At 38.8% G+C, this 23,358-nt stretch overlaps 1 protein-coding gene and 1 long non-coding RNA gene across 13 annotated transcripts in view; one reads left to right on the top strand and one right to left on the bottom strand.

The window, feature by feature from the left end:
* Positions 1-23,358, top strand: part of LOC138983896 (uncharacterized) — a 47,274-nt gene that overhangs the window by 17,805 nt on the left and 6,111 nt on the right. The window lies entirely within an intron of this gene.
* Positions 3,094-23,358, bottom strand: part of LOC138983893 (protein eiger-like) — a 28,481-nt gene continuing 8,216 nt past the window's right edge. The window contains exons 2-12 of one of the 10 annotated variants that reach the window (XR_011461303.1): positions 21,732-21,954; positions 19,195-19,227; positions 18,676-18,744; positions 17,622-17,656; positions 17,328-17,406; positions 15,249-15,275; positions 11,221-11,292; positions 8,343-8,521; positions 5,998-6,148; positions 3,716-5,566; positions 3,094-3,682 (exon numbers count right to left, since the gene is read on the bottom strand). Coding sequence is in view for 9 of the 10 variants with exons in the window: in XM_070357224.1 (XP_070213325.1) it covers positions 5,430-5,566; positions 5,998-6,148; positions 8,343-8,521; positions 11,221-11,292; positions 15,249-15,275; positions 17,328-17,406; positions 17,622-17,656; positions 18,676-18,744; positions 19,195-19,227; positions 21,732-21,954 (1,005 nt within the window). In the remaining variant the exon portion in view is untranslated. Of the gene's footprint in view, positions 5,567-5,997; positions 6,149-8,342; positions 8,522-11,220; positions 11,293-15,248; positions 15,276-17,327; positions 17,407-17,621; positions 17,657-18,675; positions 18,745-19,194; positions 19,228-21,731; positions 21,955-23,358 lie in introns of all 10 variants that reach the window. The other 9 variants (XM_070357224.1, XM_070357225.1, XM_070357227.1 and 6 more) reach the window with 9 other exon arrangements.

Here is a 23,358-nt window from a genome sequence, read left to right as displayed (position 1 = left end):
ACATGCTACAAACACCTGCAAACGAAACTACAATACATTCTACAATACAATAGTTAAAAAGCTTCTAACACCTAACAATAATAATACACACAACGGATTAAACATGCGTTTGACAGACACTTTCATCTCACTGCAAATAATAAAATAAAAGGATAGCTGCCACCCGTGTGAATAAAGTACAGGGTGACACGAAAAAAACAGATCCCACCAAAAGTTTAATATTTTCTGAAATAATCAGCCGATTCTTTTATTTTTTCAGGTGAGCCAAGCTGAAATGATGTTCTAACAGCCCACCAAGTTTGAGCTTCAAGATGTCATGGACAACGGAGCATAAGACATTTATAGTCGAGGCCTATTTTCGCCGGCGAACAGATTTGCTCGGGCTGCGCACAACAGACTCTCTGACTGAATCAATATTCCTCGGTGTCCTTGCTGATTTAGGTCGACCAGAGTGGGATCCCCTGTTAGGGTTTTTACTATTGAGGTTATTGACAGTCCCATGGTCTCTGAACTTATCCCTCCATCCATAGATAACTGATTTAACAGGAAAGTCTCTACGTCCAAACTGTCTTTTGAATTCCAGTTGAGCAGCGTGGATAGAATTCGACCGAAAATAGGCCTCGACTATAAATGTCTTATGCTCCGTTGTCCATGACATCTTGAAGCTCAAACTTGGTGGGCTGTTAGAACATCATTTCAGCTTGGCTCACCTGAAAAAATAAAAGAATCGGCTGATTATTTCAGAAAATATTAAACTTTTGGTGGGATCTGTTTTTTTCGTGTCACCCTGTATTACATGTGTGTAGTATTTCAACACGAATCGTGTCTCTATTCACCGCACGATCACACACACAAAACAGAAGGTGTAGTTATACTGAAAACTAAAAGAGAGAGAGAGAGAGAGAGAGAGAGAGAGAGAGACAGAGACAGACAGACAGAGACAGAGAGACAGAGAGAGAGACAGAGAGAGACAGAGACAGAGAGAGACAGACAAAGAGACAGAGACAGAGATACAGAAAGAGAGAGACAAACGGACAGAGAGAGAGAGAGACAGAGAGAGAGAGAGAGAGAGAGAGAGAGAGAGCGAGAGAGAGAGAGACAGAGACAGAGACAGAGAGAGAGAGAAAGAGACAGACAGACAGACTCTGTACAGACATAGAAACAGACAGACAAACAGAGAAACCGAAAGCAGGACAGAGAAAAACAGACAGCCTGACAGAAAGAAAGAGAGAGACAGAGAGACAGAGAGAGAGGGAGACAGAGAATCAGACAGACAGACAGACAGACAGACAGACAGAGAGACAGACAGACAGACAGACAGACAGACAGACAGACAGAGAGAATTACAATGAAAACAAATAGAACTGTTCATGTACATGTCTTCTTCGGAGTATGTTCCCTAAATTCTCAAACAGTCACATAAAAGTGTCTGTTATACGCAGTTGAACAGTGTGTGATACTGATACATGATACGTCATTTATAGTGTGCGATAAGCTGTGCTAAAATTAAGCGGCTACAATGCATAGTACCCTCACCTCCCCTCTCAGCTCGCCACCTCCTCATTCTCGCTAAATATTGTGACACATAGTGGTTAGCACACCGGGTTGCGGGCCAGGAGGTTCGAATCCCATCAGAGTCATGTGGATTTTTCAGGCTACCCAGAGTGTAAGTGCTATGGTTCCAATGTTAAGGCTTGGACCAGGCAGTCATTCACTTCACAAACGCGACTTTGAGGGTGTCCAAATTGCGCTTACTAGTAACTTCCGGCTAACACCGCAGGTGCACCAGTTCTTGGGCCTGGCCGACACCAGAATATGTGACCCTCCACCACGAAATGAGTCGCATGTCACCTCGTGCGGTTCTGCGCTAGGCTTAATATAAGTCCGGGGTGTGTCTGGTAACAGTGTAAGGGTCACCTTAATCACAGGCTTATAACTCAAACAGTTTTTGTTCTTTTCTAAAACGGTTTGCACCACTGGATAGAGCATAAAAAACTCTTTAGGAAAATGTAAAATTATAAAAATCGTGCAAAGGTGACATGCGATTCATTCCGTGGTGGAGGGTCACATATATGATGACAGTAAGCGTAGAGGGCTGCCCTGTCACGTAGTCTCTTCCTCTTCCGTAGAGGACTGGGTTCTTGCGAACGTCTCAGAGTCCTGCAGTCTCACACCATAATGTAAATCCAAAGCATCATCATTATCATTATCCTGATCCCATTGATTATCAGCAAGAATAAAAGAACTGTGTCAGCTCTGAATAAGAGTTGTGACTAACAAAAGAAAATATTGTGACACACAAACCGGCAAAGTTCTTCACGTGCTGAACGTTACAAGTTTCTATTTTTTTGAAGACCTTCATCCACACATTCCTCAATATTGAAAAGTAAGCTAAAAAGCAATTACAAAACAATCAATCGAAATACAGACAGGAGATTTGTCACGCACGCTTTCTCCTAAGCAATACACACACCGCACACTAAACATATAGGCACAGCATACACCAACATATAGGCACAGCATACACCAACATATAGGCACAGCATACACCAACATACATAACCCGTGTCATTCCGCTTCAGAGAGTAAATATTTGTTCTTCGATTATCTTACTTATTCCACATATTTGGAATTCGACTTCTGACGAAGAAAATCTGGAACTTCACAGATTATCTTTTACCCGAGTTGACTCAATTTCTATTCATTTAACCTGGCACCCACTACGATATCACTAAAACGGGAAGATACCAGGTGACTCAATTTCTATTTATTTAACCTGGTACCTACTACGATATCACTAAAACGGGAAGATACCAGGTGACTCAATTTCTATTTATTTAACCTGGTACCTACTACGATATCGCTAAAACGGGAAGATACCAAGTTTAAAAAATGATCCTCTACATTCATCAATTTCGGCTAATGAGCTTTTCATTTAACAGTCTTCGTTGTGCCAGCGTCTTTCATGCTATAAGGCTGATTTCTCTTTTTATTCTCTGAACATTCTAGTGATTTTTTTGATTTTTTTTATTTCATTGATTGTTGTTTAAGATTTTCTCTCATCTAGGCTGCTGCATCTACAAAGCTTGTCCACACATACACATCCTGTACATAAAAAATAAAACAAAACTACACCGTGTTTCTTTCTGAGATTTGTTTCATGTTGTCCCTGAAAGATGACAAGGTATTGGATGATACAGTGGCACTCTCAAAGAAAGTTGTTTCTTACTTCAGTTTTTGCTTGTATGTGTTAACTATTTTTGTTTTCTTTTTTAAATAAGCATTATTCAACTACACTTAAAAGCTAAATTGTGTGAAAACATCACCAGTTCAATTCATTTGAATAAAGTCGTTTCACGAAATTCTATAAGCAGAAATTCGCATTTGAAATGAAATCACGTGACGCACAGCCAAGAAAATTGAAATAGAGGTGCCTAATAAACTGTAAACTGCATGCGTGTGTGAATTACAGCTAAAAGCAAAGTGTTAAGTGTATGAATTAGTGGACTACATTGATATAGACCTGCTTTCTAGGGCATCCAGGCCGAATACAAATTCTCATGACACAACCAGTTACAACCAATATCAGACTCATTCAGTATCGACCAAAGATGACATTTCTTATAACAGACAGGAGACCAAAGATGGCCTTTCTTATAACAGACAGGAGACCAAAGATGATCTTTCTTATAACAGACAGGAGACCAAAGATGACATTTCTTATAACATACCGGAGACCAAAGAGTAACATTATGACTACTTCTGGTGTATCTTTGACCAAAAGTAATTCACCATAGTATGGGCAACTTTTAAGGATAGTATTTTTAGATTTGTTTGCTTCTGGTTCACTCTTATCCCAAAAGGCACATGTCAACACACAATCCTTGCTTTGCTCTGCAATCACATGTAGAGAAGACAGACAAAAATGATGGCAGGAGAAAATGGAAACACTTGCACTTATCCTACATGCTTCGCAGAGCATGCCATTTGGGTAGGATCAAATTAAACCAGACATAAGAAAGTGGAATGTCCGCAAAATAAAAATGTATTCTTGTGTAAGACAATGCGGGGGGAATGTCCGGAGTGACTCTTTGATACTACTGAGTTGACACGTGCATAGAAGAAGTACCAAAGAAAGTTTTTATACATTCTCTTCTCAGAACAACAGTAAGAAATCGTAACAGGTTATTGTGTATTTCTCTTGTGGTTGTGTAGCAGGAACATGCACAACGAATGCACCCAGATTGCATTCAACCTTGTTATTTTGCACAGTTAAACATGCTCCTTTCTTTAACCATGCTACGTCTCCCCTTTCTGTTTGTATCAACTGTTTGTCTTTTCAGTTTAGACACCGTATGAAACGTGTGGATTTGATTTTCGTCCAAGACAGCCAAAGAGGACTACCTGGTGTTCTTTTCAAAAAGGGTTTTACCTTGAAACTGACCACGTTCACGTTCAGCAAACACCTGAGTGCCAGAAATAGAAATGTGTTTTAGTGCACTGTGTGCATGGCAAAGAGAATGTGACACATATGTGCAGGTACTCTTTTGAGCTTTAGCTAATAGAAATAAATAAGGCACTTCTCTGTTATTTTTTTAAACTCAGAGAATCCATCTGGGGTTTTTAAACATTTGTAGTGCCTTTCTCTTAAAAAAGTCAAGACTTAAATTATATTAAATTATTTTTTTAAACTCAGAGAATCCATCTGTTTTTATTTAAACATTTGTAGTGCCTTTTTCTTAAAAAAGTCAAGATTTAAATTATATTAAATTATATTTTTAAACTCAGAGTTTAATTTACACTTTAAGTGTCTTTCTGTTCTTTCTTTCTTTATTTGGTGTTTAACGTTGTTTTCAACCACAAAGGTTATATCGCGACGAGTCTTTCTGTTAAATTAATCAAGACTTAAATGATATTAAATAGATTTAAGACATTAGATATCTTCACAGGAAGCAAAATATCCATTCACATGACAAAGTGCCAAAGGCTTACATAACAAATTAATCAACCTTTTTTTAAATCTGAAAAAATGTGGTACCTAATACGTTTTCACGCTGTGGGTAGAATACTTTAAAACGAGTGTCAGACATATAGCAATATCAGTGCTCTTTGTCAGTCAACAGGTACAAGAACTACTTAATGTGAAACACAGAGAGAAATAACAAGCATACTTGAGGCAAAACCTTTCCAGTATTTGTCACTGAAATGCCAAAATAAAAAGGCTCTATCCTATAGCTACAACAACACAAAAAATACTCTAGGCTTTTAACAGAAACATCTCTATCATCTCCTTGGTGTCTACTCCGATCAAGTTGCTTAAAAAAAAGGTGTGGTCTTCAATAGGTCACAACATTCACTGTAAGGTCTTACTGAGTCTTGCAAATGTCTTGTCGATTCTCATTGGCTTTCAGAGATTGTAAGGCGTACGTTTAGTGGTTGGTCTTGATTTCTCCTGGTGACATCAACACCGCACCAAAGTACGTGGCGTCTGTTGATAGATCGATCTCTGTGTTGGCATAGAGATTCTGAATTTCCAGACGATCGTTCACCTTGAGATGGGTCACTCCTGTAAAAGGTAACACTGAATTTCAGAAAAGACCTGTAACAGAGAGAGAGAGAGAGAGAGAGAGAGAGAGAGAGAGAGAGAGAGAGAGAGAGAGAGAGAGAGAGAGAGAGAGAGAGAGAGAGAACAGTTGATTTATAGTTATTGCAAAACAATCATATATATTCGATTTATAAAATCTCGCCTAGCAGAGGTTGTCTTCTAGTTAAAGAAGTGCTAGTTGTACAAATCATATGACATATTGCAAAATAACAATATACGTTGAAGATTACAATGTGTTAACAACTGTTCTGACCTGTCATGACACCAGACTTGTATTTGGCCTGGTTGCCAACATTTATTACAACAACAAATCATGTGAAGAGATTTTTTTTTCATTCAAAAAGATTACTATAAGAAGGATAAACGAGGTCGCGGTCAAGAAGCAAACTGACCAGTCATGACACAAGACTTGTATTTGGCCTGGTTGCTCCCAGAGGGCAGGTCTGTATCAATGTAGTCCACGCTGTCCATACACTTGAAAAGTTTAGTGCCGTTCACCACTAGGGCTTGGGACTGGCGAGGTTTGTTGTCATGAAACATCACCTGTTAAAGATATATTTGTTAAGTTAAGTTAAGATGTTAAGTTAAGCCAAGCCAAGCCAAGCCAAGCCAAGTCAAGCCAAGCCTAGCTAAGCTAAGCTAAGCTAAGCTAAGCTAGGCTAGGCCAGGCCAGGCTAGGCTAGGCCAGGCCAGGTTAAGTTAAGTTAAGTTAAATCAAGTTCAAATCAGTTGAGTTTAGTTCAGTTCAGTTCAGTTAAGCTAAGTTAGTGTAAGTAAGGGAAAGGTAGGGCTTCGTTTTTCTGTTGTTTTTTTGTCTTCAAAAATTTCTTTGTAATTTATTCAAGCTTGATTGTATAATAGCAAAATGCGGATTGTTGGTAACAACAGCATACTTAACTCGCTCGTTGTAAATACAAAATCCACATGATCACGAACGTACATCAACAATGACCTAATCAATCATGCACATTTTTCTTTCAAACAGCAGTGACGTCAGTTCCATTTATGATTACACAGGAGTCATACACAAAAATGAAGCTTATGTCTCGTTCAGCCTGCTCAATTGGGCCGTCCAAAGCACTAAAAGAACCACTTCTGTAACGCTTTGTACATAATAACCGTCCGACAAATGTTACTTTGGTTTTAAGGGCACGTTGATAAGCAAAGCTTATTGTACTTTTTTTGTTATATCATTAAATGTTTGCAGTCTTTGCAAAATATTTGAGTAAATCGTTCAAACTAAAAGAATAATTGTGATTGATTGAAACATATTACATTGCTTCAAGACAACATCTCTGAATAATTTAAAACAAAAGTAGGCTAAAATATGGTCATGCAAAACATGTCATTGAAACGACTGAAGCAAAAGTTACGTTTTCTGCACATTGGAAGCTACCTGTAATGAACATACTTAGACACAAAGAAAGATGGGGAATTAAACTGTCAAGAACATGAAAGTTTTAGTTTTTTGTCTGATGTTTCTGAGACACCAAATTACACTCTGTTGGTTACTGTTAGTTCGCAGAAAAAGATTGTATTTTTTAGTGTGCCATGTGCTCAACAGATAACGGTATTGTAGACTAGAAACACAAGGTTTGAAAATACAGTCAGAAATGGAAACCAAAAGAAAACTATGTTTGGTGAAAAACAAGCACACAAATACGCAAGTAAAATAAAAAAAATAAAAAACAAACGAAAAACAACAACCAACCAACCAACCAACCAACCAACCAACCAACCAACCAACCAACCAACCAACCAACCAACAAACAAACAAACAAACAAACAAACAGCAAAGCCTAGGTGAATAATCGGACAATACAAAGCAATACTTCTAAGTCCCAAGACACGCAAGTTCCAGGGATGAAAACTATACAGTAAAGGAAAACTCTCAGAGATAAAATGCAAACAAACAATCAAACAGACAACAAACAAACAATCAAACAGACAACAAACAAACAATCAAACAGACAACAAACAAACCACTCTCAAGGGATACAAGCTATATCGGGGAAAAAAACAACTCTTTGCGATTAAATATAAACAAACAAACAAACAAAAGAATAAACAAACAAACACAGCTTTGGCAATAATTCAAAGCCATACTTCTTACCAGGTTAACCTGCAAGCTCAAGGAAGAACGCAAAACGATACTGGACAAAAAAAGAAAAGGAACACACTCTCGAGTCTGAATAAAAGGAACCTTACAGTTACGCTACTGAAAGAAGGAAGCAAAACTATACTGGGGACAAAAGAAAAGGAACACACTCTCGAGTCTGAATAAAATGAACTTTACAGTTACGCTACTGAAAGAAGGAAGCAAAACTATACTGGGGGAAAAAAGAAAAGGAACACACTCTCGAGTCTGAATAAAAGAAACCTCACACGTACGCTACTGAAAGAAGGAAGCAAAACTATACTGGGGGAAAAAATAAAAGGAACACACTCTTGAGTCTCAATAAAAGGAACCTTACAGTTACGCTACTGAAAGAAGGAAGCAAAACTATACTGGGGACAAAAGAAAAGGAACACACTCTCGAGTCTGAATAAAAGGAACCTCACACGTACGCTACTGATAGAAGGAAGCAAAACTATACTGGGGGAAAAAAGAAAAGGAACACACTCGTCTGAATAAAAGAAACCTCACACGTACGCTACTGAAGTAAGGGTTAAGAAAGCAAAACTATACTGGGGACAAAAGGAAGACACTCTTGAGTCTGAATAAAAGGAACCTCACACGTACGCTGCTGTAGATGAGATAGAGGCCGGCCTGGGTTACTTTGTAGCCCCCGTCTCCCAGTGAGATGATGGGCTGTTTGGATTTGTCTTTGTACTCCTCCTTCATCCAGGTTGCTTCCTCAAGGAACTTCAAAGGCATCTCTGCATAGGGTAAAGTTACATCGTTAGTCGCAGACACTGCAGACATAGCGGAAACAGAAAGGAGAAAAACCAAAAAAGTCAGCATGAACAAAACCATTTCCTGTAAGTGTTTTAGTTTTACTGTTCGACCAATGCAAAACAAAAAAAACCAAGTTGCGTGAAGCGATATAAAGACATTTAGTCAAGATCAACACCACAAACCAATCATCGCCGAGACTACATTCAGATAGTCTCGGCTAACCATACCGAAGACCGAGCCGGGTCACGCTCTCCGCCGCGAAGCATGCGTCCGTAGTACTTACTGAACCTATTTCCTTTCATTCTGAGCATATTTTTAGAGTAAACATGACATATCTATATATTTTTGAATTCAAGAGAAGATGAGAAATACAATGCAATCAATTTGAAATCTGTTTGCGAAAAATCGATTTTAACGACAACTTTAATGAGCAAACTCATTAATTAATTTTTAAGCCTCCAACCTGAAATGCAATACCAAAGTCCGGGCTTTGTCGAAGATTACTTGACCAAAATTTCAACCAATTTTGTTGAAAAATGAGAGCCTGACAGTGCTGCCTCAACTTTCACAAAAATCCGGATATGACGTCATCAAAGACATTTATCAAAAAAATGAAAAAAAAGTGTAGGGATATTATACTCAGGAACTTTAATGTAAAGTTTCATGAAGATCGATCCGGTAGTTTTCTCTGAATCGCTGTACACACTCACACACACACACACACATACACATACATACATACATACATACATACATACATACATACATACATACATACATACATACATACATACATACATACATACATACATACATACATACATACATACATACATACATACATACATACATACATACATACATACATACATACATACATACATACATACATACATACATACATACATACATACACCACGACCCTCATCTCGATTCCCCCTCTATGTTAAAACATTAAGTCAAATCTTGACTAAATGTAAAAAGACCACAGAATAGTATGAACTAAAAAATAAAAAAAAGAATGGTAAATGAACAAAGAATTTCCTGTACGTGTTTCAGTTTGACCGTTTGACCAAAGGAAAAGAAAATACCATAGAATTGTATGAACTTTAAAAAATAGAATGGTAGAAGTGTATTGAACGTTTAATCGAGAAAAATGAACGTGGACAATATGAACTTGATGTAATGAACTCAAATAAAGTCAATGTAAGACACAAGTACAATGACATGTATTGAAATGAAGTACGAGTTATAAAACAAAACCGTCCAATAACAACAACACTAAATGAATGATTGCAGATCTAGCTAAATGCAGTAGAATGAGGCAAAGAGTATGTTTTAATTGCAGTCTCACCCTACTCCTTTTCTTGGAATTCCTTATGTACACAACGCATTGCATAGTTACATGCTATTTACAACGTACGCTTCCTCAGCCCCAATAATATCTTATGTGCTTTGCTTTTGGTTTGTTTATAAAGGTTTGCGACATACACTTTTTGCGGTGTGTTTTTAACATTACATATGTGCAATAGCAATGAAGAAAAGTGGAGAGAGATTAAACTTTATTACAGAATGATGGAGATTGAGCGAGAGAGAGGGGAGGTAAAGAAAGTAAGAGAGAGAGAGAGAGAGAGAGAGAGAGAGAGAGAGAGAGAGAGAGAGAGAGAGAGAGAGGGGTAGGTGGTATGATGTAGGTCAACATTGGGAGACAGACCACCACCGTGACAACTATTATCTAAGCGTGCCCTCATGCCACATGAGTATAACCTCTCTTTTATAAAATATTACAGTATTTTCAGTGAAGTAAAACTACAACCAAAGAGTAACCACTGTGTGTACACTTTCAAACAAACAAACAAATAAACAAACAAACAAAAACACGCGAACATTCACACACACACAATTACGTGAACACACTAATAAACAAAAAATAAGTGTAAAAACAATCAAGAAACAAACAAACAACCCCGCCAAAAAACACAAACAAACAAACAAACAAAACAAACAAACAAACAAACAAACAAACAAACAAACAAACAAACAAACAAACAAACCTGGTGTCTGGTCTATTTGGTCATTTAACTGTTTCTCTGTTACATGTTGAGTTCACTGACAAAATTGAAAAATTCAGGTATCCATGCAGTTTAAATATCGCCCTTCTGAATTGTCAATCTGTTTTTCTTTCTCTGTCTTTTAGATTGTATATTGTTTCTTTTTGTTTTGCAATTGTGTCCTTTTAAAGCTATTCGTTTTTTTGAGTTCATCTGAATCCATGCTCGTACAAAAACAGCAAAGCTTTTTTACTTATCAAGAAAAAAGAAAAAAAAGAAAAACAACAACAACAACAACAACAACAACAACAACACGAGAAAAAAACACGAAAAAACAACATCATCAACAACAACAAACAAACAGTTATGAAATGAAAACCTGTACAAAACCTGTTATAGACACAGATATAATAGTGAATATCATGCGCGGGATTTTATTTAGGAATATGTATGCAGATGCATCGGATAACTGGAGAAGCAGGATGCATTAGCAAGCAAAATTAAAATGAAAGCATGCAAAGCAATATGAAAACTGAAACAAGTTTGTTCAAAGTTTGTTCTTCTTTTCTTTTTTTCATTTGCCAAATGTAATGGGAAAGCCAACGACGAAGCTTGCAAAAATATTTGTATAAAGCTTGACATAAAATGAAAGTAGTGGTCAGTACTATCTTGACTGAAGCGAACTGTTCTGTTTCTGCAAGCCGTGGCTTCCCATTCCTCGATATATATACACACATCTGAAACAGATTAAAAACGACTTGTGTTACTCTTCTGCTTGTTTTCCTCTCAAACTTTTTCTGTCGTAATTTTCATTACAAATTGCATTGAGATTCGTCAAAAATGTGCAAGCTACTCTGAAAGCATGACTATATTGTTTTTCTTTTTCTTTATGTGTGTTTGTTGTTGGTTTTTGTTTTAAAAGATTTATTCAGAGATTTGGCAAGATATATAATACTGTATACATGCAATTATAGCAATGAAGCACACAACAAGTGTATAGTCCTTCTTCTTCGTCTGTATTTTCTTCTTCGTCACCTTCATCACATTTGAAGTTCCACAGACATGTGACCAAATATGGACATACCAGCAAAGTTCACTTTATTAGCAGTTACAGTGCAAAGTTGATTAAATGTGAGTTGTATCATTTGGTCTTCGACCCAAATAACAAAACAGTAACTGGTGCATATGCATAAAGCCAGACATAAAAAGAGGTAACTAAGCAGGAGAAGCAACTTTTCATATACGAACAATTCGTAAAATTATTACAAGTGGAGTTCCTAAAACACAATGAGAAAGAGTTAAAGGCTCAATGTTATCGATAAATGTTAATGTGGGTTACATTTGATAAAACAATACAAAACAACTAAAAGCGAAAGTATACACTTTTGTTTTAGACTACCTCACACTTAAGTGAACCCTAAATTGGCACCTAACACACTATACATACATGTCTGTGTGTAAACAAATGCAATACTTTATTTTCTTTTGGGCGTTCGCTGTTTGATGGGAAAGAGAGCGGTAAGAACCCATTCTCACGATAACATATGTATAGATTTAAATCACTCAACAGTAATTAAATCCCTTACTTCAACTTTATTTGTCAACAGTGTGTCCACCACTGATTCCAGTGTGTCTTGCATCTTTCATATGTATTTTCATTTATTTATATTCATTCCTTCAGCAGTTGCACGAAACTCGTTTTTTAGCATGTTTGCTCTAAACAAGAATATGCAGCACAAAGCAACAGCAGCGGATGATATTTCTTAGTATCACACGGCAGACTAGCCAAAGCATAGTGATGATTGGTTGTTGCTAGCTTGCTATGGGAACTGGAAAGCAACTTGCCCCCGCTGGCCAAATACAAGCCTTCTGACCCTGACTCTGATTCTGGAATTAAAACGAAAACTTCGTCAACATTTCGTTGCACACACTTTTTTCAACAAAATGTTAAGCTTTCATTTTTTCATATCTTTCCCTTGTGCTTTTTGTATGTCCTTTTTCATTTGCTGTCCTCTTAGGTAATAGATCACAGTGAGTTAAAGGAAAACACATTAAGGTAGTTTCACACAATGAACACCTTTTTAAATACATTCCTTTTAAAAGTGTAAAGGATTAGGACATTTGATCAACAGTATCCTATAGTGTTATCTACTCTAATACTATTTTCTCTAAAGATGTAGCAGTGACTGGTTTTAGTACTTATATCCCTTTCAATAAGTTTTATTAAGCTATGCCTGCGGGGTCTGCTAGAGCGCAAATAATATATTGCTTTGCTTTGTATGAAGCATGCACGGTGCTGTGCCCAGGCAAAAATGTGACCCTCCACCACGAAATGAGTCGCATGTCACCTCGCGCGGTTCTGCGCTAGGCTTAATATAAGTCTGGGTAGTGTCTGGTAACAGTGTGAGGGTCACCTTAGTCACAGGCTTATAACTCAAACAGTTTTCGCTCTTTTCTAAAACGGTTTTCACCACTGGATAGAGCATAAAAAACTCTTTAGGAAAACGTAAAAATCTGAAAATCATGCAAAGGTGACATGCGACTCATTTCGTGGTGGAGGGTCACAAATGTCCTACATATGACCATTGTGAAGCATGCACAGTAAGAAAAAAAAAAGAAAAAAAGAAAACAAGAATCAATTACTTTTTCCTTTCCAATAAAAATGCCAACAAATGATTATTTGAAAATGAAGCTGTGTTCATAATCTGACAACAGTAGGGACAGATAGTAGCGCTGTTTTGCATTAAAGATACTGTGATAAAAAATAATATTTTCAATTGCGTTAATTTGGGATGCGTTCTTGTGTGTTTGTTGGGAACAAAGTTGACTGTTCCTGGTTAACTCTAAAGTAGGAAATAGATACCATATGCTTCACTTGCCGTTGTTTTCTTCATATTTTTGTGTAATATAGCGATGATGTGTGCAAACAGATTACAAATAGTCCAACCAGATTAACAAGGATTACATATCTTTTTTTTCTCAAATTTACCAGCTCGTAACATTTGACACTTCGGTTATTTTTTATCTTACATTGACATCATCTCCCCTTTTACTGAATCAATGTTAGCACTATTTCTAAAGTTGGTGATCTCTCCAATCAGACCAATGAGTAAAATTAAATGACATTTAAACACCCCGTTAACTCTTTTAACTTTTTGTTGTGTATGACCGTATCACATGCGGATCATAAAATCGTAACAGTAAACGTACCTCAAACTGAGGCTTAAAAGAAAGACGTGTCAACAAAAACTACCAACAAATTAACGATAAACACAAACACACTGACAAAGAAACTGAACGACAAACAATACAGTTAATGAACTGAAGCATTCATACTTTCCAATGGTTAGATGCTGCTGTGAATGTGATTTTGATGTCTTTTCTGGCAGTAAAAAAACACCTATTCAAAATCTAATCTGGTCTAGAATGAGTCTTAAGACAGACCTTTTAACTCAGATTGAGAAACAAAGGATGACTTGATGAACAAAATTATCTCATAAAAAAATTATGAAATAAAAAAACACGAATGTTCTTAACAAGCCTAGGAATTCTTAATACTGTCTAAATATTGCAACCAACTTAAACAAAATGTAAATAATCACCCAAGCCACCTTAAAAATGATATGAATGTTTCTTAGCAGAGACCGTGTACTCATAAATGCAGGTGATTCTAAGACTGACAGAAACTACTAATATACATTAAAACATGTTTCTTGGGGCAAGGTGATGGCACGGACGTCTAGCCTCTAAACCTATGGCTTTGTATGAATATGTTTATATATATGTATATATAATAATAATAATAATAATAATAATAATAATAATAATAATAATGGACATTTGCTATCCTATAGCACATAATCATATATATGCTCAATGCGCTTTACATATTAATTTATATATAAGGTGTATTGCACAATAAGAATCAGAAAACCCCACGACCAAGTAGAAAAATGACAGTTTGTGATAGCGATAAGGAAAACATTCAGTTACCCTCTAAGGAAACACAAACTGACTTTTACTGCTATCACTTTCACCTTATCTCAAAAGACACTGAGTTAATCGTAGGCTTGCACTGCAGATGTTAAAATGACACCAAAGAGGTTGTACAGTATGTTAGTTTTTCACTGCAAGCCTTATCTTAATGAATTAGCACTCTTATCAAAACGGGGTGAGTTCCTCTCCTAACAGCTCATAGGGTAGGTAGTAGTACCTTTCCCCCACACTTTACACGTATACAAAACTGTGTCGCAGCCAAATGTTTTCTGAACTAATAGAAAAATGCGGACTGTTATCCTATGATCATTAGTAAGACCGCATACATTTACTCTTCTGGTGTGATCAACAAAACGAAAAGCTTATATTTTTACCATAAAAAACAAATACCATTTTTGGCAGCCTCTTTGTTTTTGGCATTTTTAAAAATATTTTTACTAATAATGGTGCACGTGATGAAGTTTACCTATGAAACAGGTTGGTTTAATGTGATGATTAACTGCTGAAGACAATTCACTCTTACAACTTATTGAGATGATCCCGTGACATTTTGTAGAAGATGACTTTGTACTGACAGAGTGAGTTAGAATTTAAAATTTAATACAAAGGTTTTTGTCTACGTGTTAAGTTATTGACGTGCCACCTTTTCCTCGTGTTGCTGCTGCTGAAATTCTGTTGCTGTTTTAAAATACTGTACCTTTGCTTGCGTTTAGAGTCCTTTCAGCTGGAAAAAGGACATAGGACATTTGGACTGTTGGGTCAGCATTGCATCTTCAAAGGCACTCTCCTTTCCTTTTAACCAGTTTGGCTCACCATCTCTGATCTGGACAGGAACCCCCCACTTGGACACATACCAAAACATCAACACTTCCACTGCTTGCTCTGGTGAGTTGGATTTTGTTGATGAATTAAGTTCTTGAAAAGCTTGTGACTTTTACGAATTAATTCATCAACAAAACTCGCACTGTGCACAGCAAGAACCTTGTCTGTTCAGGTTTGGTATGTGACTAAGTGGAGAGATGGTCTTATCCCTTGTAAATACCTGGCCAGATCTGAGACCGTGCGCTGAACTGTTTTCACGGGAAGAAGTGTGCTAGTACCATCGTACGGGAGCTTTAAACACCACCACATATCTGTCCATGTGTTCACATGGCATAAAAGTAGTCCTCCCATTGGACATACATGACACATTCCCAGACCGATCGCTTGTTAAACGAAAGCTTTAATACAAAAATAAGCGATCAAATGCAACAGCACAATCTGTGAAATCTACAGAAAACTGTGACATAATTCATAAGCTTAGTTGAAAACGCAGTCTTGAAAATCTACCTGTAATTTGTCTGCGGTTGAGTGCCACTTATTAAATGAATGGACAAGCATAAAGCGAGCCAACATATATGATGGATTTTAAAGCGTGTGGTTTTAATCGAGGGCTTGTGCTCACGAAATAATCGACAAAGCAAGACACTGAAAGAGAGAAACACATATTCGATACGGAGGGTGGGAGAGAGAGGGAGGAATAGAGAGCGAGAGAGAGAGAGAGAGAGAGAGGAATAGAGAGAGAGAGAGGGAGGAATAGAGAGAGAGAGGGAGGAATAGAGAGAGAGAGATGGAGGAATAGAAAGAGAGAGAGAGGGAGGAATAGAGAGAAAGAGAGAGAGAGAGAGGGGGAGTAATAGAGAGAGAGGGAGGAATAGAGAGAGAGACAGAGACAGAGAGAGACAGAGACAGACAGACAGACAGACAGACAAAGAGACAGAGACAGAGAGAAGAGAGAGAGGGAGAGAAAGAGACGGAGAGAGAGGGAGAGATAGGGAAAAAGAGAGAGAGGTGAGAGAGAGAGAGATAGAGAGAGAGAGAGAGAGAGAGAGAGGGGGGGGAAGAGAGAAAGAGGGAGATGCAAAGAATTACGAGAAGGAGAGAAAGAGAAAGAGAGAGAGAGAGAAAGAGAGAGAGAGAGAGAGAGAGAGAGAGAGAGACCGAGAGAGAGACCGAGAGAGAGAGAAGAGAAGAGAATTACGAGGAGAGACAGAGACAGACAGAGAGAGAACGAACAAAAGAGAGAGAGAGAGAGAGAGAGAGAGAGAGAGAGCGAGAGCGGGCGAGCGGGAGGAAGAGATAGAGAGAGACCGAGAGAGAGAAAGAGAGAGAGAGAGAGAAAGAGAGAACAAGAGTAAAAGAGAGAGAGAGAGAGAGAGAAAGAGAGAACAAGAGTAAAAGAGAGAGAGAGAGAGCAAAAGAGATAGAGAGAGAGAGCAAAAGAGAGAGAGAGAGCGAGCGAGGGAAAGAAAGAGCGAGAGAAAGAAAGAGAGAGAGAGAGAGAGAGAGAGAGAGAGAAAAAGAGAGAGAGAGAGAGAGAGAGAGAGAGAGAGAGAGAGAGAGAGAGAGAGAGAGAGTGAAGAAGAGGGAGATGCAAAGGAATATAAAAATATTATCCAATGGAAAAAAGTGGTTGTGGGAAGCAACATCTGTAACAAAACAGTCCCCAGTGCCAAACCTGATCTCTTCTTGCTTTTACAGTCTCATAATCCGACAAAGCTTAGCAACCGGTTGCTTGTTCAGTCTCTTTTCATATCCTTTTCCTTCTTCATCTTTTGCGATTTTTTTCTTTCTCTTTGCTCCTTTCGACTTTATTTTGCTTTTTTTGAAAGCGAAAAAAACACCCCAGGTTTTGCAGATGTCAACAGCAATTTATAAATCAGATCTCGCGACTGATGACAGCTTGGACTTAAATCTAAAACTCAATATCAAGAACAGAAGTGAACGAGCTACATACCTTTGCCGAACTGCTCCTGCCTGCGTCCGCTCCAGAAATCACTATTGAAATGCACTGCTTTTGGAAGAAACGGCTGAACCTGGAGAATACATGGGATAAACTGCAGGTAAAAATGTTTAGGCTAAACACACACACACACACACACACACACACACACACACACATGCACACACACACACACACACACACACAGACACACACACACACACGCACGCACGCAAAAATGATGCCAACGAAGCAACTGGTATGTTGTTTTAGACAAGATCAGAAAAGATAAGGAAAAGTCATATTTACCATAGGCGAAGGGGGAAGCGGAGCAGTTGCAGTTTCTGTGACAGAAAACAATACCAATATAATTAATAATCGTACACGATGCATTTTTGAGAGGGAATTGTTATACAGAAAAGTTGTTTAAAATACATTTAGATATAGTATTGTTAATGATATAGGTATATTTAAAGTAGAAACATTAATATAAAAAAAAAATATATATATATATTTAAAAAAAAAAAATCGTACACGATCCTTTTCACCACCTCACGGATCTGTGGAATATGAGCATCCTTTCACTTGGTCGCACGTGACCAATCAACAGCCTGGCTGCTTCATATGTTTAGAGTTGGCATTTTCTGCTGTTTTGGAATTTCTGCAAAGTGGGAATTTCTCCTGAAATAACACAAGAGGTTGACATACTCGTATTTTCGCACAGAAAGCCGCAGCCATGCTGTTTAGCAAGTGTTGAGGCTGAAGAGCTTGACTGGCACAGTTATAAGAGCGCTTGCCTCTCACGCTGGTGGTCGTAGATTCGACTCCCACCCGGTTCGAACTCAAACACGCAATTTTTCGAGCGCTCTCCAGCCCATCCAGCTTGAAATGGGTATCTGACCCTCTTCAGGGACGGGAAAGGTAAACGCAGCGAAGGAGAGGAGTGGGCACTGACCTAATAAAGCTGGGCCGAGAGTGGCTGAGATATGTAACAACTGGCCTCCCTACGACCAACAATGGTGACGGAACTACCAATAACGTTATACTTTTAGGCTGAAGGATGCTCTGGGTAAAGGCTCGCACAGATCTGAGGTGTAACATTGAACATGATCACATGCAATTTTACAACCTACATACTACCTGTTCGTATACTTATTCAGAATTCAAACTTCTCCCAGATAAATGAATAATTATTGTTTATATTCAAATATTCATAACACACACACACACACACACACACACACATATACACACACACACACATACGCACACACATACACACACACACACACATACAGACACATACACACACACACCCACACACACACGTACGCGCGCACAATAGTGTTCTTTATGTACTTACGAGGTATGGGACATTTCATGATCTTTCTGCACCTCTTGCTTGGTTTTTTTGTTGTGCCGCTGTCTCGCTCTGAAAAGTTGTTTAGAGCAAACCTTTACGTACGTGAAACGTAACAAAAGGGAACAACATGCATTCTGTGAATGACACAGCCAAGAAAACACAACACGGACAACAACAACAACAACAACAACAACAACAACAATGAACCTTGATTCTGATCCGTCCCTTAACCTGGGAGGGTCATGTGGGACGGACAACAACAACAACAACAACAACAACAACAACGGCCCCACCACCACAACCACCACCACAACGAACACCACCACCACCAACAACAACAACGTCATGGCCAATAGATGTTTCTTAGGAAGTTTATTCGACCGGGACGTTTCTCTTTTGTGCGTTTGGTTTTTGTCTTGAGCATAACATTAAATATGGAGATTTTGATGACCAATACACATGATCGTACTATTACAACAATATTTGTGCAAAATGAATGACAGACTTTGTTCAACCTACCTTTGATGCAGGCTGCAACACGCTTGCAAGTTTCTGCACAAACAGTAACAAGATGGTCAATGTCTCTGTCTGCTTTTTCTCTCCGTCTGTCTGTTCTAGTATCTTTCGATCTGTCTCAGGGGCAGGGGGGGGGCGGGTGAGAGGAGATGGGGGCATGAATAAATCAATGTTTGGATTGCAAGCCAACCGTAGGGCCAAGAGGCGCCTGCGCGCGTGTGTGCGTGTGCGTGAGTGTGTGCGTCCGTGCGAGCATGCGTGCGTGTTATCTTCAAAATTCTTAGCCAAATGGCGCACAATTTCGAACCGATGTAGCGCGAAAATGTTTCCAACCTTCGGAGGCTATACTAGCCAGCTACAAACACCACAAACAGACCAAAGCAAAGCCCCCCCCCCTCCCCTCAGCCCCCCCCTCCTTGCATGGTGCATGCGCTGGTGCTCTAATTACACGTAAAATCATCATGTACCCAACACAAAGTGTGTACGTAGATTTTGCATAACATTTGGTTTCAAATTTGGGTTGTTTAATAATTGCTACGTAACATTTGGTTTATAAAACCAACCGTGAACTACGTGAACACGAATATGCGACTCGGTATATTATCAGGCACTACTGATGTGTAGTGAATGCGTAAGAATGTGCGCCTTGTCAATTCGATTCGATTTGAATGTGATTTTGCCTTTCGCGGGTCGCCACTAAGCTTCGTTTATATTTTTTCTTGTTACGCTGGATCGTTAACAATTACATTTGTCACTTAGCAGCGCATGAAACTTGGTGTTTCTTTTGCATGTAATGTTCTTCAACATCGCTGAAAGGTTTTTCCATGAAAACAATTCTGTCGACTTTTTGAACGCAGCAGGCGTGGAGCGTTTTATGTGTCGTTACCAATGAGGGACGAATGTTACGTAGGCAACCTTTCGCGACTCTTCACTCTAAAAGTGAATATTTTTTAAAACGTTCGACATTTTATTGTTTTATTTTGTGATGTACGTGCTCAGTGTCTCTTTTTCAAGTCTTAGGCTATTCTTTGTAGCCTAGTCCTGTTCCAGTTGTAAGAGTTAAGGTAAAAAAAAAAACTGTTGAGTTTTCATCAAGATTTGAACACACTCGATCGACTAGTTTTTTTCTTTCGGAAAACGATTAATCGAAGAAAATCAGAATGGGAAGCAAATAAAGCTTGTTACTATTATACTAAGGCTTTTTTGTTATCTGTCTCGTGTGTTTGGACAACATGTAAGGTAAAACATGTGTGATGTTACACACCTTTCCGACCACCCCTCGTATCCAAAAAAAGCATAAATTTATCTTTTGTTTAGCATGGCACCATGGCATATGTTTATATCTGTCACATAAACCATAAAAACAAGTTATCCATACACTTTCAATTTTCACGATGCATGTCACACTTTTGGTACACAGCTTTATGGAATGACCCACAGGTATACATCATATTTGAAGCAGCAGGACATGTTACAGTAGGATGGGATTACTGATGTGCTGTGGGTGAACTGTTAGGTCCATACCAATCACTCTCCAGTAGTATCTAGCCTAATGGAGACACAAATCTGAAATAAGAAACTGTTCTTCACTTCTTTGCCTGTTTTCTCTGTTTTGCGTTTTGTATTGCTGTGACACACTCAAAACCCTAAGGGTTTGCAAGGAATAAAGCTAGAGCCTTGAAAGTCTGCAGTGTGTTTTTTAACATATTTCCCCTCATATTTACGGTTGGATGTGCAATTATGACTAATACTTTTTATTTTCTAACAATCTAAAAACAAAATGAAAAAAATGATTTTTTTTTTAAATCATAAAAATACTTCTGTACAAGATAACAACGAGGCAAAACGTAAAAATATAGATATATAGTTTACTAACAAAATGCAAAAAACAGAATTGATTTATCTGAAACCGTTTTTAAGTTATACGATTTTTTGTTTTGTTGTTTTGGTGACCATCTTGAATCGTTTCCATGGTTACCAAGACCGTTAAACGTGTAACAAGAAATTTTTTCTGTATTTCAGCCCAGGCACATTCAAACCCCTTTAAGTAATTCAACACAGTTCATAACGATTTTGATCTAAAATGTGCTAGCCTGTCTGGCCTTAACGTGCGCCACACACAAGACAGAAGTCGCAGCACAGGCTTCATGTCTCACCCAGTCACATTATTCTGACCAACCAGTCCTAGCACTAACCCCATAATGCCAGACGCCAGGCGGAGCAGCCACTAAATTGCCAAACAGATTTAAAGTCTTAGGTATAACCCGGCCGGGGTTCGAACCCACGACCTCCCGCTCACTGGGCGGACGCCTTACCACTAGGCCACCGTGTTGCGGTTATATGTCTCTGGTGGGGAACATGATCGCGTTCATGCGACTGACGATACATTTAAGAAAAAATACTTGTCTATTCATGATGTATGTCACACAGACACACACAGAGGAACACACACCGACACACAGACACACACTTATACCCCCCCCTCACACACACACACACTTACCCCCCCCCACACACACACACACACAAAGCATACTTACTACCACCTCCTCGAGCTTTTCGTTTTGACTTCTTGTTGTCAGACCCAGAGGAGCGTCGGATTCTTTTCAAAAACGTTTCCGCAATATGTCCGTCACCATCACTGTCGTCATCCTCATCGTCATCCTCATCGTCATCGTCGTCGTCATCGTCGTCATCGTCGTCATCGTCTCCCATGACGTCTCCGTCGGTAGCATCTTGCGTCCGGTCTTCGTCAACCTGGCCCTGCAAAACGTAAACGGGCACATTATTCGTTAATCAGGGATGGCCAAATCTCAAAATTTTAACTCGTCAATCGGGCGAGTAACTTCAAGAGAGTGTGTATATGGCTTTAAAACTCAATATTACAACCAAAAGTGTTGCATTGGACAAGAATGTTCACTGGCCAGCCAGACGGTTTCTACTAGCCCGGCGGATTTATTTACTCGCCCCTGGCGATCGGGCGAACGATTTGGCCATCCCTGTTAATGTTACTGGACAGCCTGCAACAACCTCAGAAATAGCTTAGGCCAACAACAACAAAATAGTCTGTTTACGGTATCCCGACCGACCCTATTTTTTCGCGCGACCCTAGACTTTTTGGGGGGCATTTGGGAGGGGAAAAAAAGTCTTTGTTTTTTGGCAAAATAACTTTACAAATATGGTTTTTGTGGGAAAAACAAAAATATCCCGACCTACCGACCCTATTTTTTGGGGGCCTATGTTACCGTAAACAGACTTTTTTTTGTTTGCCTTAGCGCGACAAGCATCCATCAGAAACATATCGATAATCCACAGCCTGACTGCCATACATGCAAAGTGGGAAATTAAAGGTCCTTGTCTACATTTTTATACCGAAATCGCCATTTGACCATTAACATGCAGAGTTTGTTATCTACAAATATCAACAATACACCCCCTTTCGATCAGGAAAGACGAAGCCAGTGTAGCCGTTTGAAAATTCATCAAGTTGTAGTATTCCAGCGCAGTACTCAGAGTAGGATATCCTTATTTGGAAAATGCCAAGCGCAAAACTCCTCTCAAATCCCGTGCATTTCATTTTCATTTCATTTTTCATTTTCATTACTTTATTGTCCCATCGCTGGGAAATTCGGGTCGCTTCCTCCCAGTGGAAAGCTAGCAGCAACGGAGTCGCGCTACCCAGGTGTCTGCGTGTTTAGGTGTATTCAGCCACCTGCACTTATGGCAGAATGACCAAGGTCTTTTACGTGCCATTGTGATGACACGGGGGTGGGACATGGCTTCCGTCTCTGGGTCTGCACATAAAGTTGACCCGTGTCCGTCCCGGCCCGAATTCGAACCTGCGACCTTCCGATCACAAGTCCAGTGCTCTACCAACTGAGCTACCGGGCCCATTTCGTGCGTTTAAAAAAAAGCGTGGACAGCGCTCCAGTGTCAAACTGTTGATGCACTTGTTTGGGGGTGGCTATAAGCATAGTGACATGAATTTGATTGGTCAGTATTTTTAGGCAAAGCACATGTTCTCAGCAAACAGAAAACAAAATATTGGAAGCGTGAGTCACGCTACCCAAAAATTAAATCTTTTTTTACATATATTTTTGTTCTATAACTTTTTTCCCCATGGTTCATTCATCATTTGACATAATTTAGTATCGAAATCTAACCATA

The sequence above is a fragment of the Littorina saxatilis genome, linkage group LG13 (genome assembly GCF_037325665.1).
Source record: "Littorina saxatilis isolate snail1 linkage group LG13, US_GU_Lsax_2.0, whole genome shotgun sequence".
Lineage (NCBI taxonomy): Eukaryota > Metazoa > Mollusca > Gastropoda > Littorinimorpha > Littorinidae > Littorina > Littorina saxatilis.
This window is presented reverse-complemented; position numbering and strand designations above follow the sequence as displayed.